This window comes from Dermacentor variabilis, chromosome 2 (assembly GCF_050947875.1).
Source record: "Dermacentor variabilis isolate Ectoservices chromosome 2, ASM5094787v1, whole genome shotgun sequence".
NCBI lineage: Eukaryota > Metazoa > Arthropoda > Arachnida > Ixodida > Ixodidae > Dermacentor > Dermacentor variabilis.
The window spans coordinates 194395301-194413030 of NC_134569.1; the positions used below are offsets into that span (position 1 = coordinate 194395301).

At 45.4% G+C, this 17730-nt stretch overlaps 1 protein-coding gene across 2 annotated transcripts in view; it reads right to left on the reverse strand.

The window, feature by feature from the left end:
- Positions 1 to 5080: 5080 nt before the first annotated feature.
- LOC142573018 (proline-rich protein 5-like) overlaps positions 5081 to 17730 on the reverse strand; it is a 79329-nt gene continuing 66679 nt past the window's right edge. For both annotated transcript variants that reach the window (XM_075682511.1, XM_075682510.1), the window contains 4 exons: positions 16569 to 16647; positions 13703 to 13770; positions 9332 to 9497; positions 5081 to 5279 (listed from right to left, as the gene is read on the reverse strand). In XM_075682511.1, coding sequence (XP_075538626.1) covers positions 5167 to 5279; positions 9332 to 9497; positions 13703 to 13770; positions 16569 to 16647 — 426 coding nt within the window. In that variant the 3' untranslated portion in view covers positions 5081 to 5166. The remainder of the gene's footprint in view (positions 5280 to 9331; positions 9498 to 13702; positions 13771 to 16568; positions 16648 to 17730) is intronic.

Sequence of the window (17730 nt, forward strand, 5' to 3'; positions counted from 1 at the left end):
TTGATCTGGCCCAGAGTCATGGGACGCGCTCAAGGCGCAGTGGCGTCTGCATTGTTCAGTTGAAGGACGTGCACTCAGACGACGTACGTCAAAAGAACTGGCGGATACTGCCACGAAGCTCCGTATTGCCCTGCGGGTCAGCCTACTGACTCCGTCGATTCGGTCATGGTAGCGTGAGCTACAGAGGCGTTTCCAATGCCTCATCGCAGCGTCGTCTTTGTCAGCTGCTGCTTCGCGATCCAGACGTAATCCGTGTACACACCCTGAAGTCCTGCGCTTTGCAAGAAACTCGCTTTTTAGACAGCCGGATGCATTCGATTCTGCGGCCCCAAGAGCACTTCCCTTTACGTCGCCTCCCACGCGTGATTATTCGCTCTTTGTAACGCATTTTGAAAACATGGCGCGTACGACTACGCAAACAGATCATGGCTCTCGAGGGTCTCGTGCAATGCTTAGTGGACTGCCTCAGGTTCCACCTGAGGTAGCTGACCGTCTTTGTGCACGACCATCAGCTGATGAGGTGAGGTGAAGGCAGCATTATCTTCCATGAAACGTGGCTCGGCCCCAGGGCCGGACGGGTTAGCCGTTGAGTTTTATCTAACGTTCTGGGAAGCTATTGGTGCGACTTTCGTATCTGCTATCAGCCGCTGCTTCGACAACTTTGAATTCTCGGTTAGTTTTCGCGACGCCGTATTGTGCTGATACCTAAGCACGATCGATCATCAGTTCGTCCAGAAGAATGGAGGCCAATCACGCTTCTCAGTGTTGTCTACAAGATCTTCACAGTTGTTGTCACTCGACCTTTGGCAAGTCTGATGCCTTCAATAATAGGACACCATCAGGCGCGCTAGGTCCCTGGCAGAGAGATACAAAGTCTCTCTCGTTACGCATGACATAATCACCTATGCGCTCACCAGGTCAGCAGGAGGTCGGTTGGTTTCACTAGATCGAGGAAAGGCATTTGATCACCTTGAACATAGCTACACACTCAATGTACTGACCTCGTTCGGCTTTTCATCAAGATTTATTGAAGTTATTAGGAATGCCTATTCAAATATCCGAAGTACGTTATTTCTTGATGGCTGTGAAAGGGGGTTCACCATTTCCCGTCACTCGTGGTGTTCGTCAGGGTTGCCCTCTGTCCCCAGTACTCTTTGTGCTCAGCCTGGAGCCATTTCTGTGCATGGTACCGATATATCCTTACGTTCGCGGTCTCCCAATGCCTGGTAGCGGTGTTGATGGTGACAGCTTTCGGCGATGACATCACATTGTACCTTAAGAATAAAGATAGCTTATCCCGTAGCCTTCAAATTTGCACTGAGTGCGGAAATATTTAAGGTGCTGCGCCGAATTTTTCAAAATGTCATTATTTGTTCATTGTTTCCCCACATACACGCCTACACCCCTATTCCGTCTTCAAGAGAGCGATTCTATTCCTATTTTAGGCCTTGATTACACCTATGATGGCATATCAGACTGTGTGGCTCTCCATTCTTGGAGAAGTAAGGCGAGAGAGAGAGAGAGAGGAAAGGGAAAAGGCAGGGAGGTTAAACAGAGAAAAATATCCGGTTGGCTACCCTACGCTGTTCAATGGTGTGATTCAACCTTATTAGAAGGAAAGTACTTAGCATAATCTGTATTTTTCGGACGTGTGTGGTACGTTTTTCATGTTGTACAGCCACCATTACGGGTTACTAGGTCATTGCAGTCCCTTCTTTCTTCCTTCTTCTGGTCGGGCAGTACAGAACTGGCCTGTCGCGCGGTGCTTGGGCAACCACGCTCTCGCGGTGGGTTCGCGTTTCCATCCGTGTCTGTCTGCTGCCGGCTGCTTCCCCAGCGATTTCTGCTCCGTCTGTTACAGCATGATCAGTGTCCTGCGGGTGTACGCGCCTGCTATTTCCTTGGCACAAAAATTCGTTACATGCTGCCGTGCGAACACTTAAATCGTGGACCACAAGTGTTAAACGCAGCTGCATTTTACTGTGCAGCCGTGACATTTTATTGCCACGTACAATAGATAGGTGTGTTCAGATATAGACGTTGTCGAAAACCGCATTGTGGATGCAATGTCAGCTTTACTGATTTCTCTATTTCCCCCTAGCGCGCCGTGCACGCTCCAATAATGTGTAGTGGGTGCGATAAAGGCGTCATTTCTGCCTGGCCACTAACGCGACTTATTGTGGCGTCTAAGGGCGCGAGTGCTACCAACGCGTGACAGAGTAGAGTGGTCGGGCATAGTCCCATCTTCCCTGTGTCCCAATTGCCCCCTTCAAGAATCCAAGAATCATGTGCTAATGCAATGCGTCGTTGCTAAGCTATCTTGGAGGACCGTGCATGCTGGTTTCAGTGTCCTTGGAGTTAACTGCTTTATTACATCTGGTCGCTGCTCACGTGGTACCTTCGCGCGTATTTTAATTGAAGCGGGGGCCTTTGTGGCGTAACCGGTGCAAGGCAGTTGCCGCGGAATATCGTCGCCGTGCTCTGTTTCCACTTCTGGAGAGTCTCTGCCTTCAGCGAATGTCGTTTCTGTCAGAGGAGTTGTTCTTTCTTCGGGAAGAGGAATTCCTTCGTTATGGTGTTTCCTGTCAGTATCTGATGACGCGTATGGCTTAATTTTCGACCGGCCTGGTTCTTCTTGCGAGACTATCAAAAGTATTCACAGAATATGCATGAATGTATGTGCCGATGATTTCTGTGCGCTCTCATATGCATGATAATCTTTGTATATTCACATATAATAGCATGGCTGCAAAACTACGTATAGTCATACCTTCATTACACGTAACCATTGTGTAACCATTGTGTTACCATTGTATTGAACATCATTTTATGTAATGTGATTGTTCGTTTATGTGTAACTGTGCGTTTCCGTTTGTGTATGTGGTTAAATGTTAGTGAGTGTGGAAGCGGAGACTTCTTTCAAAACGTGCCATGTATGCAATGCTTCGTACTTTGCATATGTTATCGTCCTCGTGGAATCGTGCCGTCATTGTGACTCAGTGTTCGTATCGTCTTTTGTGGAAATGAACTTTTTCTAAAACGCCGGACGCCGACGGCGGATTTTCCGCGACACGGGGCTTTTAACGCTAGCGGGTTAAAAACACGCCAAGCGACTCGACGTGCCCCCTGTCTGCGAGGAGTTCATAACTCGAAGGAACGCTCAGCAGCATTCACTTGGACACTAATGGTTTTTATTTTATACAGTCATTGTAAACACTCATGGCGAGGCACCACCTATTCGCTGCGCCCTCACGCGCGCAACTGCGCACGCTCTAGGCCACACGTTTGGTCAGCCAGATGGCTGCGACCTGACGTGCGCTATGACGCACACACCAGGCACATACTTATTCAACTAGAACCGTGGAGCCGCTGTGGCCTCGGGGAAGCGGGCTCGTCGATTTCCACCATGGCCGAAATTTATCAAATATTCTTTTCAAAGGCGTTAACTTATTTTGTTTACAGGAACCTTCCTGAGAAATTCGGCGTCAAGTATTTTTGATGTGGTGTCACTCTTTGCCGTCGGCCACATTTCGTACCGTGAATCCGTCAAGCCGCTGACAACACCGGATTTTAGCGTAATGCGGCATGTAATGCTTTCGCATAAAAATACGGCTGAAGAATGCTACAGAAATTCGGAGCATTACCTACTAAATGGGTGAGTATTCCATGTGTCGGCTGCTACTTTGTTTTTGGTTGCTTATTTAGCTAGCTTATGAATGTCTACCATTGCTACCAGTCATCTACTATTACACTATTATAACGATTACATGTGCTAACTTGACCAACCATGCATTTATCTTGCAGATATATGGTATCAAGTCAGCCGAAACACCATCACAACCGGTTTTTAGTGGCACGAGCGTCGAGTGACTTTTGTTTCTTACTCAGCACTTCCGGTTCACCTGTTGAAACGACTGGGGAGGTAATTCAGAATAAATCAGAAAAATGTTGAAAAAAAAAGGATAGTGCAATATTTATGGGTTTCGTAATGGATATGATATCGGAGCATACGTTTAGTTACAAGTTGAGTTACTTAATTGTCTGGAATAATTTGAATTAATTAGAAACCACTGAGACGACTGGGGACGAAATTCAAGATAAATCACTCTACCCGTCGCAAATGGCTCGGGCCGCTCGCATGGTGGCCATTTCCCACGTGGGGTCCGAAATGCACCTGCTGAGGTGGATACGCCTTCGGGTTTAGAACAAACAGCTTTGAGGTCCCATAATGGCCGAGCAACAGGCCGAGAGCGCGCTTGTGCCAATTTTACCAGTAGGTACCCGCCAGTAGCACCTACCTCCCACAGCCGCGGCGGATGCTCTTCAACAGAGCTGTATGTGTTTGGACAACCAGCTGACCAGAGACAACTAGTAAATCTCTATTGGGCCCCCTGTTTGAGATGTGAACCCACACGAGAGCCGAGCACCAGGTCAGGGAACATTTCTACCCATTAAAAAAGAACGGCGGGTTTCCCGCCGCACAGGGATTTGAACTCGGTACCTCCCGCATACGAGCCGGACGTTCTATGGCGAGGCAGGTCCTGTAACTCCGGTGTGATTGGGTGGCCTGTTGGGCTCGATAACAGCCAGGCCGCAGCACCTACGGTTACGAAAGCCGGCGAAGTGGGCAAAGAAAAACTGCGCTTTTAGCCAGTTAATGAGTCAGTTTTTTTCTAATTAAAGTCTCTCGTAGCTCGCCTTATCAGCGGCAAAGTATTTCCAGCTTTCCTAGGAACTTGTCTGCCAAAACGTAACGATTGCGGCGCTCATCCGTTTTATTTTATATATAGTAAATATCTGCATTGACTAAAAAAAGCACCCAGTATGAGAATGGTCATGCACCACCATCTACGAAATCAAAAAATAGTTCTTAATCTGTCAATCTCACACGTCGTTAATAATAGCATGTCACCAAACGTTGATCAAACTCGTGTTTCGAAGTGATGCAATCAACAGTAGTAGTGCTGATTACACCGGGCCCTTCACGGACCACATGCTCCTTCGCATTAGTGCATGACGTCGTGTGTTGAAGGCCGGCGGCGATACAACTGCATACTTTATGTGTGCGAAAACGCCAACGGAAACGTCGCAATAATTTATTGAAGCCCGTGTCTTTTGCATTGACGATGCAGTATATACAAGATAAATGTAAGACATGTGTAACAACTAAAAATCTGGCTGCTTCCGCAGAGCTGTGAGAAAAAGCTCATGCAGTGTTTCGATCTGGCGAGGCTGGGAGCTCATCGGTCGGGACAGCTTCCTTGGTAGCGGTACTCCATCTGCAAGTAAAAAGAAAGATATTGTGCGGAAAACATCTACGATGGTTATCATTGGAGCGAATAGCCGGCCGCTTGTAGAAAGCCATTCACTTAATTAATGTAACGATGTGCTTGCATACCTATATTTGTTGCCGTCAGAATATTTATTCAGCTATCGTTTGTTGCATCATTGCGCAATTGCGTATAGAATAGAGCCGTCAACCGCCATGGCTGTAGCGGTAGTACAGGTGGCCATACATACACGTATAAGCCGATTCGTCACACGTGTGTTGTCGGCATGGGAGGCGACGGCCATCCTCCTTTCCGGCAGCCGCTACAGGTGGAGAGGGCGGTGGAAAAGAAAGAGGGTCGCTCTTCCTGAGCGCTCGGCAACAGCATCTAAACTTTCAGATGTCCCGGAACTTCAGCGCGCAAGCACGTGCATCTCGCAGAGGTAATATAGTTGGCGTTCGGTGACGTTCGCGGCCCTGCAACATTCGTTGCGCGAGAGCACGGGCTTTTTATTGCTGCTTCTTTGTATCCGCGGTGAAAGCTACCAGCCACCGACCACCATGAAAAAGAGGCGAATGGACCAACGAAAGCCATTCGCTTTGGGCACAGGTACATGAATCCTTCATCCAGTTTTTGGGCTCTGACTCTGCGACATGAATAGCTTCACAAGGCGCAATTAACCACTGAAGTAGTATTATGAATCGCGATGTGAACTGTACTTGTTATTCCATTTATCACAAGAATTTTCTGTCGTATCATGCGAAGTGAAGTACTGCCAAGTCCTTTATTTTCACTAATCGCTGGATTTGTTTTTTTTATTCTATAAATATTGCCGCCTGGCGCATAGAATACGCGATAGTAGAGAAACTGTGTCAAACCATGCAGGGTCTTCCACGAGCCATTTCCAAACCTATAAGGCCTGATAAGCTAAGGCTCACTTTTTTCTCGTTCGACTATACGACAAGATTTTTGGAGGTGCTTAGTATAACGACAAAGAGTCGAAAGTGTAAGGCTGTTAGAGAATTCTTAGGCTGTTGTTAAGCAAAGGGACATCTTCTTGTCGTGGTTTCGGTGAGCCTTAGCGAAGTCATGCGTGCGCAGTGTTCGTTCCTCAGCTCACGCGTCTGTGGATCTCGGCGTTCTCTTGCAGCATGCTGGTAGCACTTAGTATATCATTCCTAAAGAGAGAGAGAAAGCCGAAAGCCTACGCCTCAATAAAGCCTAGTTCGTCGCCACAGCCAAAAAAAAAAAGAAGAAACTGGACAAAATGTGTCGTAATACGAGACATTCATACTATTCAAGGGAGCTGGAACGGAAGGCTATTCCAATCTGTGTCTACACTATAGGCGATATAAAGTAAAACTCTTCGAATATGTTTTTATTCCAATCTCCTGGCGTCAAATTCGCGTAACAACCGACGCAAGCATCGGGAGGTCACCCGCAGGGTTGTCTGAACAAACCAATGAAGTGCTTCCCTCGTTAATAGGAGTTCACATTTGTTTGCTTGAAAAACGGATAATATTGCCTGCACTGAGCGGCTTGTCTTATCTAATTGGCTCACAAGAGGCGAGGAGTATGCTGGAGTGGAGACGGATTCGATGAGGCAAAGCCACTGCACTGCATATTTATAACCGGATCAAAAGGGTAATGCCGGCGTCTGCGATTGGTCCGCTTTCTCTTACCTAACTTGCGGTGGCTCGTCGACAATCGCGGCGGCATGCAACGGAAGCTAAAGAACGACACTAAAACGTACCCTCAGCAAAGAAGAGTTGGCAGAAGGAGGTCGTAAACGTGGTGAATGTTCTCGAAAACGTTACACGGGCACGCAAAAAAGCTTTATTACACGCAAATAAACCCATGCTCTCCGGCGGGGGCGAGTAGCCATTGCCGGAGCAATCGGCGGCAGTCATCTTTTATTCCTTTCGGAACGGAGCAGCCTGCGGCTATTCAGAAGAAAATTTAGTCTTGTTCGGCATATTAATGCATCTTTAACGCTTACGCGTCACTTTGACGCGGTAAATTTTTGCGGTTTTGTGAAGTCGTGTGAGAGGCAGGTGAAGTGGGTGCAGCCCGAAAACTTTGGACCCATAGCCGAAGGCTAATTACAAAGAGGCGTCGAATCAGAAAAAAAGCTATTTTTGTTTTGTTCGCTCCAATTATGCATAATCAGTTGGTACACGTCATATCAAATGACGAGCTATCGCGGTTTTCGTGACGTCGCGTGACAGACAGGTGAAGTGGGGGTGGTCCAAAATATTTTTCACCAATCGCGGTGGGCTGATTGCAGAATTGGAATAGAAAAGCTTGGAATAGTTTTACGTTATAGCGCCCTATTTCTTCCACTAGCATTGCACTATTGGACACACATTTTTCGGGCCACTCTCACATCGTCTGTATGGCACGCGAAATCGCGAACCGCACAGCACGGGCCGCGAATGAGGAACACTTGGAAACTGTCTTTACAGACGAGAAAACCTTTACGTAGACGCCCGTCACAACATTCAGAACTATCGCTTGCTTTTTCCGTCGTCAGAGCTTACTGATGCAGTCATTTGGACAGTTTTTAGACACTCCCAGGGCAGTGTCTGTCACGGCTTGTGTTGGGGTAATCGCCAATGGCCGCATTCTTCTTTCTATTGGTACAATATGCGCGAAGGTCAAAACTCACACATACATTTAAAGATATTCTACTGCCTCATTCGCTGCCCTAGTTCCTATCCTACTTCTTCGAGTAGTCTTGGACTTTGCAGCAGGATGGTGTCGCAGCACGAAAGTCGAAGAGTAAACACCATAGCAGTACTGTCGCGCTCTCACGCTCAGCTACATTCCAGCTGACGATTGGCCGGCGAACTACCCTGGGCCTAACGCAATGGACTTCTCTATGAAGACTACTATTGAGCAGGATACCCTCGCTCTTCAGCAGACTAGCATGGCGACCCTCAAAGCATCGCTGGTGCGAGCCTGGAGGTAAATTATACAGGGAATACCTTGCGGGTTGTGATTGAAGCGTACCCAGAACGTTTAAAAACCATGAACAAGGGCAGGAGTAAACACCTAATAAATTCGTTTTTTTTTGCATTCGTAACATATGATCTAATGCACTACAGAAGATATCCTCCTGCATTCTTTTATTCTCAGCCAACATAAAAGGCCTAAACCATGCGGCAGTATTTATGGCGCGCCCTTTACTTCCGTAGGACCAGACTACTTGCTTTCCTCACAATCGGTAAAGTCTCTTCTGGTAAGTCATATTCTAGCAAGTCTTCTACAAGCCGAAGAGTGATCACTTTGATGGCATGCTGTCTGTATGCGTAGTACCCGCCGAGGTGGCGTAGTGGCTTTGACAATGCGCTTCTAAACCACGGTACGGGTTTAAATCCCGGCCGCGGCGCCCACATTTCGTCAGGAGCAAAATAACAAATTGCGCGCATACCGTGTGGGTGCTCGTAAAAAACCCCAAGGTGTCAAAATTAATCCGAAGTCCCCCACCTCGGCATTCTTCATAATCATATCGTGTTTCGGAAAGTGATGCCACAGGCATTAATAATTTTTTTATGCATGATACCTTGTAACAGGTCGGTAGGGCACTTGGTTTGCGGGCGCTCAAATTCGCAGTAGATAGGCTGTATTTACTAGCACTCTTCTCTTGTCTAAGGAACGTTCTTCGCATTCTACACACCATCTCAAATCCGACGATATTCTATGGACACCCGTTAGAAAATCGACTGCACTGAGCACAAGAGATCAGTGAAAATGTTGAAGACATTCCCTGGAACTGCGAATGCTTGTGCGACAAGATAGAAGTGTTATATTTCGCTTTTTTACTATCGTGATGACCTTCCTCTGGTTGTAAGCTCTGTTTTATTTCGGCTAATACACCTAGAAACGTACGTTGTTCCTCTAATGGCAGTGCGACCTTCTTTTCAGAGCAGTGCTGTGTTGTAAGCCTCGTTTCTGTGATAACAGCACACTGACATTTGTGTGTGTATGTGTGCGTGTGCGTGCGTGCATGCGTGTGCGTAACAAGGAACGTGATAACGAAACCATACGCGGAAGCGTACCTGCTGACTTTCTGCGTGCGGCCACTTCAGGCTCTGCAGACTTTACCGTGGGCTCAGGCTTGCCTTCGTAGAAACCGTGAAATCCCAAGAACTGATCCAGAAGCCGTGCCAGAAGTACTTCAAGTTTCAGTTTTGTCTTTGTTGGCGGATAACTGTCGCTGACATTCTGCGTGGAAACAGGTATCAAATATAAAATATATACATGTAGTGCCGAAATTGATCAAAGATTTCATGATGACCGTAGTCATGCAGGCGTCTCAAGGGCTTTCAGCAAAAGCAGCTAAACAATAACACAGGCTACATTTCTTTTATTTAAATAAGCATTCATTTACTCCTTTCCTCTCAATAAGATATTACATGTTGTAAGTAACGGCTCATTGTTAATAATGTGTAGTGAAGTGCTGTTTGCTTAAGTTTCCTTACTTTCCTTCCGACTTTCCTTACAAACTGATCTTGATGCTGTGACCGCTTGGTGCTCTTCGTGGTTAATGTCTTCAAATACATCTAAAACCAAGCTAATGTCATTTACCAACCATTCCACTCGACTTCCTACCACCTACTTTCTCAATAATGCTAGAGTAGAACTTGCGCCAACTTACAAGTATCTTGGCCTTCATCTTCAGTCTGACTTAACTTGGCATTACCATATTAACACCGTCTTAGCATCAGCTAACCGAGCACTCGGTCTTCTTAAACGTAACCTCAAGCACGCACCTTCTCACTTAAAAAAAACTTGCTTATATCACGCTGATCCGCCCAAGAATTGAATATACTTCTGCCATATGGGATCCCGATCAAGCATACATAATCAACAACATTGAATCTTTGCAAAACCGTGCTGTTCGCTTCATCTTTTCCGATTATTCACGCTTCACCAGCGTCACATCGTCAAAACAACGTGCCGAGTTGGAATCACTATCACGTCGACGCCAGTTTGCTCGCCTAACCTTATTTCATAAACTTTATCACCATTCCACGCTTCACGAAGACTTCTTTTCACCACCCCCTGCAGTTTTCCCGCGCCGTGACCACGCTAACAAAGTAAAACGCATAATGTGCCGCTCGTCGCTCTACGCAAAATCATTTATTCCTCGCACAATAATAGAATGGAATAACCTACCATCACGCATAGCTACTGAAGTTAGCCTACCATTTTTCCATACTTTGTTGCAAGAAAACAGTTAGTGGTAGCAGATTAGATATTACTAATGCCTATATGCACATATTCACATATGTAAAATGTTCTCGTGTTTTCATGACTAATTGCATTTACCCCTTGTTCATATCTATATATTTTATGTTCCTTGTGTGTATGTTTATTTTATGTAGTTTTATTTCTTGTGTATATTTCATGTGTGTACCCCCCCCCCTATGTAATACCCTCATGTGAGGGCCCTTAGGCGTAATTTAAATAAAAATTAAAAAAAAGTGTCGTTTTATCGCTCATCGTTCTATCCTTATATTTAGCTTTATAAACTAACTTGTAATTTTCAGCCACTTCGTTAGGCCTTTTCAGAGTGAAATAATTGTAGATTCTTGTCCAGAGGGTCGTCGACTTTTTGCTTTTAAACACAACGTTAGCACGGCCGACATGGCCACGCCAGCTTCCACATACACTGGTCAATCGCTTTCTTTTGCCCCCATGTATCACAATTCAATGCCATACTCTTGCGTCCCTCCCCGTTATGTTGTTGCTTAAAATATACTTACGAAAGGAATTATTTATCAACTTTTAAGGGCATTCGGGCACGACAAATCTAATGACCAGCCATACCCTCAAGTAAGTTTGGTTACCGCAACTACCGGCAATTATGTAGTGCGCATAATACCAAACGATTCGGGGTCTTCGTCACAACCTTGTTTTTGCAGTCCAAGACGTTGTGGTGGTGCATTATTGCCACAAGTACACGCGTAGATTTACGGAAGCCTTCGCCGCGTCATCGCTTCGGCAGGCGGGGCGGACCTTCCACGCCTACGCACATCACTGGTCTCGACAACAGCAAATGATACAAGTAGACTACGTGCCACGGATAAGCCACTGCTCGCCATGCGGACCACTCAACCAGGCTTTTTGCGCAGCTTATGGATCACCAGGCCGTAGCTAGGGCTGCTTCTTGAAGAATCTGTTGTATTGCTTTTTACTCTCATTACTTGTTGAAAGAATAAACTAGCATATGTTGGTGTTCTGTGATGAGATCCGTGACGTAGTGATTCCACAAAGTCCTTTTGTCGAACCTTCTGAGTGCTATGAAACGCATATATTTACGTCAGATGGAACGCACCGCGGTAACTTAGTGGCGATGGCGTTGCACTGCTGAGTACGAAATAGCGGATTTGATCTTGGCCGCGGGGGTTGCATTTACATGGAGGTGAAGTGCGGAAGCGCTCGTGTTCATAAATTTAGGTGCACATTGCGAAAACTGAGATTGCCTAACGGCTAGATTCTTAATCAAATCGTGGGTTTGACGCTTAATACTCCAGGACTTCATTTAGCTAATTTCGTCAGACGAACTTCCAGATGAATTATAACAGGCCTTCAAAAACATTACACAAGTTTAGCTGACAACGTGGGCAGTGAATCTACCGGAAACACAGCAGAGAGTCCCAAGCGGCACGGTGTATCGGGCAATTCATAGCAGAGCGTACCTGAAAAGAAGCTTATGCTATTCCGTTGATACATCAAAGGGGGGTCATGTCTGTACGAAACACTGCTGGGACGGTTATGATCGAAGTCGTTTTAACAAGATTCGCATATTATATGTCGTTTCAGTTCTTTGCCTCACCAGCTAAACACAGAAACCCCACTCGGTATGCTTAATTTTTGTGCCCGAACTCCTTTCACAGAACTTCCAGCTGGGCTAGTTTGCAATTCATCTTAGTATGTCGCTTCACAGTAACACTTTTTACAGCTTCACAGTCCTCATCGTACCGTTGCTGTAGTCAACAAGCACTTTCCGGAGTCGTACTTAGGGTGAACCACATTCCAAGGCGTCCCTTGAAAAACATGCATCAGATCATTGATCCAGCAATGCCAAAAGCTGTAAGGTCAGTTTTTATGCTCAATTACTATCTCTATGTCTGTGTTGTTCAAATATAGTGAGGGCAGGCAGCATATGGCCGCGATGACATCAAATGACATTTCGTGTATCATATTCAGTGTTACGCCTGGCGAAGTTAACGAATCGCCCTGAAGTGTATGTGCCACAGTGCGCGTTTCGCGCGAATAAGGTATATGGAGTTCAGAATAAACACAGATGCCCCATCTTAGACTGAACAGAAATAAGTAAGCATCGCGGCGCATAACTTGTTGAGCACATAGAACTCCGTTTGTGCTTCATACCTACACTCAAGCTCATTCCTGCATATGTTTAATTTAGAGGGACATAGGTGCAGAAGCGTTCTATTTACAACATAGAGCCTAGGGGGAATGAATTCCCTTGAAAGTCGGCTCATCCTATGAATGAAGCTTCTTTCCATTGCTATGAGCAAAATGTGAACAAGGTGAATGCAGGAGCCAACGTTTCGACAAGTGGACTTGTCTTCTTCAAGGCGACGTACGCTTTTCTCGCCACGGTATATATAGGTGGGGTTCTTCTAAAGGGGAGAGGGTATGAGGTGGGTGGGTCTCCCGCATTCCCCGTGTTTTCCTGGATTTGTACATTTCCATCTCCCGCACTCCCCGTGTTTTCCATGGATTTCTATTTCCATCTCCCGTATTCCCCGTGTTTTCCCTGGATTTCTATTTCCATCTCCCGCATTCCCCGTGTTTTCCCAGGATTTCTATTTCCATCTCCCGCATTCCCCGTGTGTTCCCTGGATTTCCATTGCTATGTTATATATCACTATTATTCGCGTTCGACATGTTTCACTAAGTAATAATCATCATGATGGTAATTTTATTCCGCATCTTTTATACATCTACATAAATCAGGCCTGCCGGAACACCTTCGGGCCTTAGGGCAGTGCCTGGCAGACAGGCGAAGTCGTGCGAAGTACGCAAATGCTTACTGCTGAACACAAGCAGCTACATGAAACAGGTAATGAACATAGCCTGGTCAAAATCACAAAATATTGCACAGAAATCTAAATAACACAATCTGGTGGAAGCCTAAAAGAGTTAGTGTGCATACGGAAGGGTCAGTGTAAATTGTGTTAAAGTGGTAATGAATCAAAGCAAAACTAAACCGATGCTATCATCGTAGGGACCCAACTAATGTATATAACAGGGACAATACGATTACACACGCTATTATCAAAAAGTGGATCATATTGACAAAAACGCTTCACTTAGCGAAACTAATGCGAAACGACATGAGAGCGTAGTAATGCATTATTTAGTTTCGTTTCTGCTACGACGAGATAAAGGCTTACGTAAAGAATACGAAGCATGTGCCGGATTCCATCGGGGACGAGGTGGCGAGTGTTCTCGTTGATGAGATCTGCAGAGACAAACCAGTCATACAGAGTTTATCTTGCTGGATAGCAAGAAAGAGCTGTATAACACTAAGGCAATCTTCTCCTGGTTGCAGTGTCAAGTGATGCAATGTAGTTAACAGGCAACAGCATCCAGGACACTACAGAGTTACGACGGGAATACGCTGGCAGGTGATAAACCTAGCATTTTGTGTGTAAGCAAACTGAGATAATGCCTGCTCACAACTGCCAGTATAAGCGAAATGGAATAAGCTTTGCTCTCTGTAAATGAGCTTTATCTATCAACTTTGGTCACTTTAGTAATTCAAGACTAGGTATACTTTATTTCTTGTGAAATTACTTGGGGCGTCATAAAAGTAAATGTACCGGTCCACATCCACACTGCATAATCAAGCATACCGTACTAAGATAGGCAAGTAACACGAATTAGGCGCTTTTTTAGCTTTTTCTCTCTGACGAGGTGTGTTTTCTGTCGGCGGAAGGCTGAAGGTAAGTACAACCATATATTTTCTATTTGCAAGCAAGATAGCCAACGCCTAAAACGCTGCATCATACCGTGCGTCTTGCGAGGGTCTGTTTATTCACCTGATCAACGGAACTGGCACCAGATTTATATTGACTACAAATCAAAATGCAAAACTACCGCATCCCATATGCGCCACAGTCAAACTCATTTCTCTAAAATCAGCATTAAGAATGAGTCAGCTCTCAATTTATCGCTCTATTTGAACCACTGCAATATAGCCGCAACATCAGGAGTACATCTTAACCTCAAATTGCGAATATGGCTTAATGAGAGAACTATCAAATGCAAAGAAACGCATAAGTTGTGGTTCTTTAGAATTTACGCATTTTTATAAGCTTCCAATGAAATCAACACAACGGGACCCCTTCAGCACAATTATTCGAAATAGGCGGCATTTCTTACGATGTAAATTGTAAATATCATACAGTTAGCGTTATTGGAAGAATTATTTCATATCTTCGTTGTCACACGTGTTACCTCTGCACATTTGAAGCTTGTTTATGCTTGGTGCACGTCCCTCCATTAGGAATCCAGAGCATGTTATAACTCCACAGTTTTATATGCCACCCTTAAAATGTGCAAAGTGTTTCAAGCAGTTTTATAGAGCACTGCATAAGAAAGGGCTTTTGGAAATATACTTTATGCAACGCCGCTGCGTTTCGTGACACATGTTAAACTTTTACTCCTAAAGTGGTACGGGTTAACGACATATATTAATTTAGTTGCGCTGGGTCGCGCATGATTTAAATTTCATTTTTATCAATCAATGTCGAGAAGCAAATACTTTAACCTAACCCTTTTTCATAAGTAACATTTGCGAAAATCACCACGCATATTCGTCAACCACGAAGGGGCCAAACAGTGGCTTTCCTGTTTCTCAGAAGAGCGGCTCATGACTTAACACTGAGAGACTTTGACAAGTGCAAGTCACGCAAACCGTTCGACAGTCTTTGCAGACTTTCACAGCGCCATTTTCGGAAGGTCATGACTGACAACTGCATCAAAGTTATCATATGAGATGACACTACATGACGAAAAATACACATGGCTTCCGCAATGATGCGATTGCAGCAATATCACTTGTGGACAACAGTCACCGGATCATCGCAGATGTACCGCATGTCCAGGCGCGATTTCGCGCGATGCGAGAAGAAATAAATAGGCCAAGAAGAATCCAAACACCGCACTTATGGGTGCATCTTATGGGGAAAGCAATGTACAAGACATAGCACGGGTGAGCGCTTTGTCAGCGGAATTTATAGACAGGGTTGGGCATCTAGATACACTCGGTTATGAGGATGTTCACTGGTAGACTGCACAGACGGAATAACACCCCCATAACGAAAGCACTACTGACATCACATATGGTGTACGAAAGCGTTCTCTTTCGGTGAAACTTGACGTAGTTTTGCATCCAATGATAGGTGTAAGCTGCAGTTTCCGAAAGAGCTATAGCTGCAGTTTCCGCAAGAGCTTTAGTGCAACCCAGTCTAGCAGGAACTTGGGATATGTGCCGCGGTAGCCCAGTCGCTATGGAATTGCACTGCTGAGGTCGCGGTTCTCGTTCAGATTGCGGCCGCAGCGGCCGCGTTGTAGTGGAAGCGAAATGCAAGAAAAGAAAAGCATTCGTGTACTTGTATTTATGTAAGCGGTAAAGAAACACAGGCGGTCAAAATTAATCCTGAGGCTCCCACAAGGCGTACCTCTTACTCAGATGGTGGTTCAAAGTATTTACATTTGAAGAATTTAAAGAATTTGAATAAATAACTGCCCGCCGCGACGGCTTAGAGGCTATGGCATTGCACTACTAGGCACGAGATCGCGGAATCGTATGCCGGTCGCGGCAACCACATTTCCATGGGGACGAAATGCAAACACGCCAGTGTACAGTTAATTGGGGGCACTGATGGTCAATATTGATCAGGGGTACCCGCGATGGTGTGCCTCATACTCAAATTGTGGTTTTGGCTCGTAAAACCGCAGAATTCAATGCAGATGGATAGCTGGGAATGTGCGAGCTTAGCAATGAAGATTTTGGCACAAAGATTTCCAGTCATTCCGGAAGATAAAACACGGAACTGCAGCAAGCTGGCCCATCATTGCATTTCCTGTACTTTAAATAAAGACACGTTATTACAATGAGATTAGCTTCCGAAAAAGAACGCTGCTTTTTTTTGTGCGGTTGCAAGACAGTGCATGCTATGAGAACGCACGTTCAATGCACGCAACGAGCAGGCTAGGTGATTTGAGATGTGCCAGATAATAGCAGTTACAAACCTTCAAGCTCCAGCTTTGTCACGACTGCGTCTCGGAACACCACAAGAAAGGCTTGTCTCACGGTTGTTGAGCCCTTACCCTGCGTACACACGGTTACGATAGGCGCTAAAATTACCACTTTATCATTTACTGCGCATCATAGGTGCCAATGTGCATCATACGCAACTCACGCCAACACTTTGTCCAATGCGACAATAAAGAGGCCAAGAACTCTGCGCTCATTGAGAAAAAAAAGTAAACAAGGAGAGAGAGCGCGTGGCACCTCAGTGACTGTTCTGTTGCGTAACTCAACGCTAATACCTGGCAAAATTTTGACAGGACTGGAACTCTAATGCCACCTCTGGCCACAATTAGGCAAACAGACTCCCGTACACCATGCAGAACATCTATAATATGGCCGATCGCTAAGAGCATTCAACTATGTGAACCCTCCTTCTGAGCCTAGTGCTTAGCGTTTGACATCGCTTTTCGGAGTATACCCCACATTCTTGCAGAGTCTCTGTCAGGGTGTCTTACGTAACTGGTGCCGAAGTTTAAAATTATGTAAACGCCACATAGCCGTACAGAACCGAGGTAACATTGTTTGTCATCATTTGGAACAGATGTATTTTTGTATTCCACCTAATTTCAAAATTAATAATTAATAATTCGTTAACCGATCAAATATTAAATTCAGAGCAATAGTACCGATGAGAAAATTGCGGATCATCATAAAAAATTCGCTATCCGGCTTACTGTTGCTCAATACATGCTAAATAAAATGATTTTTTAAATTTTATTTCTGCGGCAAGTGGGACGGCTTCAGCAGTATCAGATAAAAGCTGAAAACGCATTGCACGTGACACATCTTAGTCCTACATCTGTTCTCACCACTGCTTTTCGCAAACAACGCTGCGCAGACAAATCGGGCTGGGCGTGTGTGCGTACCTGAAGGGAACAGTGAAACGCACGATACTGACACTGCTACTGACATTGATACTGATACTGACACTGCGCTCGCGTATACCGTGGCCTATCTCACAGCTTTTCAGCGTTAGATGGCGCCGCTGCGAGATTCCGAGTAGGTTTGATTTTTCACGGTCTTTACGTTGCCAATTAAATTTGCTAGTCGCGTAAAAGTGGGGGCAGTTTCTTGACTCTAAGGGACTGACGCGAAAGTGAT